The 6,000-nt window shown below is 41.6% G+C and overlaps 1 protein-coding gene across 1 annotated transcript in view; it reads right to left on the bottom strand.

Moving 5' to 3' along the window:
• Positions 1–484: 484 nt before the first annotated feature.
• Positions 485–6,000, bottom strand: part of ENPEP (glutamyl aminopeptidase) — a 96,344-nt gene continuing 90,828 nt past the window's right edge. Inside the window, exons 19-20 of the mRNA XM_059662513.1 lie at positions 2,489–2,567; positions 485–1,217 (exon numbers count right to left, since the gene is read on the bottom strand). Of these exons, the coding sequence (XP_059518496.1) occupies positions 1,065–1,217; positions 2,489–2,567 (232 nt within the window). The 3' untranslated portion in view covers positions 485–1,064. The remainder of the gene's footprint in view (positions 1,218–2,488; positions 2,568–6,000) is intronic.

Below are 6,000 nucleotides of genomic sequence, written 5' to 3'. Positions count from 1 at the left end.
CATATTAAACATAACTGATGTCTTTAATCAAGTTACGGATATAAATGTGATCCGTGCTATTCTGTATGGATTAGGATAGGGGTTTATACATAAATGTTACTATAAGAAGATGTATCTTCAGATATGCAGAGTCATGCTGGAGCTATCCATGAGTTTCCTCATTTTCACACTTAGATTGTTAGGTTAGGTTGAAACTAAATTCTAATTCCATTTAGTTTTATAGAACAATCAGCCTTTGCTTCTTCCTGACCAGTTTCTAATTATTTCCCCCCTTTCCTCTAAAAGCCATGGAGCAGAGTTAAGCACTATCTTCCCTCTAATTTCATAGCATATTTGAGGGAGCTTTGCAGAGAATGGAACAAGTTGATGCAGTAGCAAGCATGAAAAAGGCTGAGTTCTTGAATCAGAGTTGCATTGTGCTAAATTATTTGGGGAACACTGCAGCTGTTATTATTCAAGAGTAAAGTGACACAGAAAAACAACATTTTTTTTTTTCAAGGTAATCATTCAGATTTATTTTCAAAAGGAGAGGAGGGTTCTCGTTGATTTTACAAGAGCGACGCCAACAGTCAGCCACTTCTTTGGCTAATTCATACAATTCTTAAGTAAAATTTAAGCCCAGTTACTTTGGTAGGATTTAAAGGAATAAGACATATGTGAATAAAATGGTATTAGATCTGTATAATTCTGAATCATAAAATGAAGTTTAAGATGGTAATATTGGTCCCTCCAATACGGGTATTCAAACTTTAAAAATCAATCAAGAGAAAAGATTAGTGGTGTTTCTTTGGCACTAAAAATGTAAAGCTAGGACCAAATTGTTCTATTTTCACAGACTTAAGATACAAAGAGTGATATTTAAAGACATTTCCAATGGCTGTTAAATTCTCTTCCATTGGTGAAGAATCTCCTATGAAGTACACTTAGAAGAAATCCCTGAGTACATTCCTTAGTGAAAGCAGTATCTGTGTATACGGTTCCTCCACAGAGCTTGTAAATTGGGTCGCCAAATGCTTAATAGTAGAAACAAGACCTTTACAAAATTAAAATGCTCTTTGAACACCTTATCCACTCCTGGGTAATGCCCAAAACCATTCGCTTATGCTCTTCCTATTTTGCTTTAGCCACTCGATATTGTTTTTCACTGTTTCCAGCGCTTGCTCCCTAGGTTTTTCTCCTGCTCCAGCTTCTGGGTATTTTTTGAAGAAACTCTCCATCTATAACAGAGAGGAAAATAATTAAGGGAGTCATTTTAAGCACAATTATTCTTCTAGGATTTTATTTACAAAACTGGATCTGTTTGCTTCTTTCCTAGAAATTCAGTATCACGACACAACATGGAGATGCATCTTCTGGGCCATCGCTTAGATTGGGCCTGCCTCTCAGAACAGCCATAATCATCCATGGCTCTCGGACGCCTAACAGCACGTCAAGCCACTAGAGACGCCAACATATTGGGGAGGAAGGACAGCATAATAGCAGTTGGCATGCCCATTCCTGCTTCTGCTGGTTTCTTTACTTCCTGTGCATGCCTCAGGGCAGTCCTTGGAGATCTGGTTTGTGGCATGATGGCTTTGCTTAGCCTTTCACCCCAGGGGGCAGGAGCATTTTAATATACTTCCAGTTCACTTATTAAGTGAACGGAACAAATTTAAAAAATATATATATTTTTATTGATTTCATAGAGGAAGGGAAGGGAAGAGAGAGAGAGGAACATCAGTGATGAGAGAGAATCATTGACTGACTGCCTCCTGCATGCACGCTACTGGGGACCGAGCCCGCAACTCGGGCATATGCCCTGACTGGGAATCGAACCCGGGACCTTTCAGTCCACAGGCTGGGTTGGGGTTCTATCCATTGAGCCAAACCGGTTAGGACTGAAAAAAATTCTTTTCATAAAAAAATCTTTGTTAAACCTGATTCTATCCTTCCAATTTCCTCCAAAACGCTCCCCAAAGCTCAACTCTAGTATTATTTACTATTTACAAAAATAAGAACTATTTTGTTTCTTAACACAGAGAAGAATGTTAACATTCCGATATCTAATACACAGAAAGTCCATACAATGTGCCCAACATGAATATACATTTTTTCCCTCTGGGAACTGACATGTTTGAAACCTCGAAGCTTTTGGCTAAGTTTTGAAATTCCTAAGTGATGAATTCTGAAAAAAATCACATCTCGACCAACTTATTCCAGGGTGACATTTGCCAGGAGAGGAGAGACATGATGCTCATGTGTTATAAGCAGGATGGCCTCACGCAGACATCTAAAGCTCACCTTTCTCAAGTTTCAAACTTTGTCTGTTTCTTGCTTATTTGAATTTTTTTTTCAGTTTAGAAAATATAGGTATACATTTAATTAGATATAGGAATTATTTCTTTATCCTTGTCTTCTCTGATCTTAATAGAGAAAATGCCGTCTCTGATTTTTAGAAAAGCTACTTTTGTCACTTCTGAGACGAGTCTAGAGGAATTGGTCCCCATACCTGCCAGAGCTGGAGTTCAGTGTTGAATGGCTCTGCTATTGTGACAATCCGGCCAAGGGTTCTGTCATTGAGTGTGAATCTGAAGAGAAATATAAGGGAGTAAAAGGGAATATCAGTACACAGAACTTCACATTTTTCCTCTGGATGCAAACATTTGCTTTTCATTTTATGGGGTTTTGTAAAAGTAATTTGCAAAGTGAGCAAAACATTTAATTTAAAATAACTCTATTCAGGAGAAATTCTTTGTAAACTCCGTACTTTTTTGTGTAGGTAGATTCACACCAACTCTCCAAGAAGTGGTAGACTGCTTGCTGTGTTACCCAAACCAGCTCTCCTCTCTTCTGTGCACACGAGAACCCAGCTAGAGACATTTCTTGGCTTCCCTCATAGCCAGGTGTAAACAGGTGAACCAATAGTTATCAATGGGACACAAGCAGAAGGGATATGTTCAACTTTCATCTCCTTGCTAAGTGAAAGAATTTGCTTGCCTTAGAGCTCTTGTTTTTTTCCCCTCCAAATTTCAACCACACCGTTAGGATAAGGCCCTAGGATTCAAGGAGCAAAACCACGTAACAACTTGGAATGCTCACTTCAGGAGACTAACCTGAATGAGAAATAATTACTTGCATCATTCCAGCTGCTGATCTCTATGTTCTGTTACAGCGGGAAAACTCTACCACCTTTACGTTAACTAATACTCTATGCCTCTCCCTGCAGTTACAGACATTTGAAAATAGACTATTTTTATTTCTTGCTTTAGAAAAGCTTTGTGATACAAGTCAGCATCTCATCACGATTAATCACAGTATAAGAGGAAAAACAGCCACAAAAATGCATATAAAATGTGAACCACTGAAATGTTGGGAAAGGATAAAATAAAATACATTAATAGATAAAGCAGTCAACTATCAGTAGGAGAAATTTACATTAAAAATGATTACATAGCAAAAGCAGAAACTAAAAAGATGAAAATTGATCACATTTGTTGCATACACATTTTTCAGTTTTATCCTAAAAATGCCATGAAACTAAAAGTCGAAATTTATTACTTTGTTGTCAAAAGAGCAAATATTTTCCTAAAAATTAAACCCTTTCCCTTGATCTGGCGTCTCTCTCAATTTCCTTTCTCTCATCTCTTCATTTATAGTCAAGATATTTCTCTACAGTCCTTGTCTCCATCTCCTCACCACTCATTCATTTGCTTTAATTTAGATTATTCCACCATCTTTCCACTAGAAAACTCTTTTTAGAGTTATTATTAGATTTTATGCAAATAAATCTGAGCATTTTTTTTTAGCCTTCAGTTTACTCAAACATTAAGTAGCATTTGACAAGGCATTATAATGTCCTTGTAACAATTTTCACTTTAACATCTCAAAAGAGAATCAAAAACATTACATATAATGCCCTGGGCAGGTGGCTTAGTTGGTTAGAGTTTTGTCCAGTACATCAAAAGGTTGTGGTTTCCGGTCAGGGCTCATACCCAAGTTTTGGGCTCAATTCCCAGTTGCGGCCCAAGAGGCAACCCATCAATGTTTCTCACACTGATGTTTCTTTCTCTATCCTTCCTGCTCTCTCACAAATCAATAAAAACATGTCCTTGGGTAAAGGTTTTTTGTTTTTTTTAAGTATCCTATATAATAAAGCACTAGTATGCAAATTGACCATCACACCCTCACACCCTCACACAAAATGGCTGCCCCCATGTCATCACAAGATGGCCACCACAAGATGGCCAGCAGGGGAGGGCAGTTGTGGGTGATCAGGCCAGCAGGGGAGGGCAGTTGGGGGTAACCAGGCCAGCAGGGGAAAGCATTTAGGGGCAACCGGGCTGGCAGGGGGAGGGAGGTTGGAGGCAATTGGGCATTCAGGGGAGCAGCTGTCGATCAGGCTGGCAAGGAAGTGGTTAGGGCAGTGATGGCGAACCTATGACACGTGTGTCAGAGGTGACACGTGAACTCATTTTTTTGGTTGATTTTTCTTTGTTAAATGGCATTTAAATATATAAAACAAATATCAGAAATATAAGTCTTTGTTTTACTATGGTTGCAAATATCAAAAAATTTCTATGTGTGACACGGCACCAGAGTTAAGTTAGGGTTTTTCAAAATGCTGACACACCGAGCTCAAAAGGTTAGCCATCACTGGGTTAGAGGGTGATCAGGCAGGCAGGCAGAAGTGGTTAGGGGCAATCAGGCAGGCAGGCAAGCAAGCGGTTGGGTGCCAGCAGCCCTGGATTGTGAGATGGATGTCCGACTGCCGGTTGAGGCCCGATCCCACAGGAATCGGGCCTCAACCGGCAGTTGGACATCCCTCGAGAGATCCCAGATTGGAGAGGGTGCAGGCTGGGCTGAGGGACACTCCCCCTCCCAGTGCATGAATTTCGTGCACTGGGCCTCTAGTTATATATAAAAAACTGAACTTATTGCTCTTAGAACAAAAGCCCTGCAAAGCTTGGCCTTTATGATTCCTCTCTTCTGATAGAAAACATTCATCCAGAAATGCTTCACCCTCTGTTCACCTAGTTAACTCCTGCCCTTCCTTCAAAATTCAATGCAACATCACTTCCTTAGGGAAGCCCTTAATCTCCAACTTCTCTAGACTTGGTTGGTTTTCCCCTTTATACTCTTTCAATGTGCCTTGAACCTCTTCTGTTTGTAATTATTACAACTTTAATGTACTAGTGGCCTAGTGCACGAAATTCATGCACATTAAAAGGGAATTAATTAGAGCAGCGGTTCTCAACCTGTGGGTCGCGACCCCTTCGGAGGTCGAACAACCCTTTCACAGGGGTCACCTAAATACATCCTGCATATCAGATATTTACATTATGATTCATAACAGCAGCAAAATTACAGCTATGAAGTAGCAACGAAAATAATTTTATGGTTGGGGGTCATCACAACATGAGGAACTGTATTAAAGGGTCGTGGCATTAGGAAGGTTGAGAACCACTGAATTAGAGGAAATATTTTAATATTGCTATTTGCCCTTTCTCTATAATAGAAGTGTCAGAGGTGAAAGAAAATTAGTAAAATATATATATGAAAATCTTCCTCCTGTCAGAGTCTGGGGCATGCTGCAGGACCCAGAGTCAAGTCCTCGCCCACCCATGTGCATCTCAAGATCGCACAAGACCCAGACCTGGCCTGCCCCACCCCCATCAAGCCCTGCCGGGTGGAGGGCACAGCCTCAGGTCCCCCATCAAGCCCCACCAGGTGGGGGGATGCAGTCTCAGGGTCCCCCAGCCCAGTGCTGGGTGGGGGGAACACTCTTGGGTCTCCTGGCCCGGCACCAGGGAAAGGGGTGTGGCCTGAGGTTCCCCATCAATTTCTGCTGGGCCAGGAGCACGGCCTGAGGTCCCCTGGCCCAGCACTGAGGCAGGGTGTGCGGCCTGAGGCCCCTTGGTCTGGCGCCGGGGTGGGGTGCGCGGCCTGAGGTCCTTCAGCCCAGCACCAGGGCACAGCTTGAAGTCCCCCGCCCCAGCCCGGTGCCACACAGCCTCAGGTCCC

The sequence above is a fragment of the Myotis daubentonii genome, chromosome 1, assembly GCF_963259705.1.
Source record: "Myotis daubentonii chromosome 1, mMyoDau2.1, whole genome shotgun sequence".
Taxonomy (NCBI): Eukaryota; Metazoa; Chordata; class Mammalia; order Chiroptera; family Vespertilionidae; genus Myotis; species Myotis daubentonii.
Note: the sequence above shows the minus strand (reverse complement) of the source record. Positions and strands in the feature narration are given on the sequence as shown.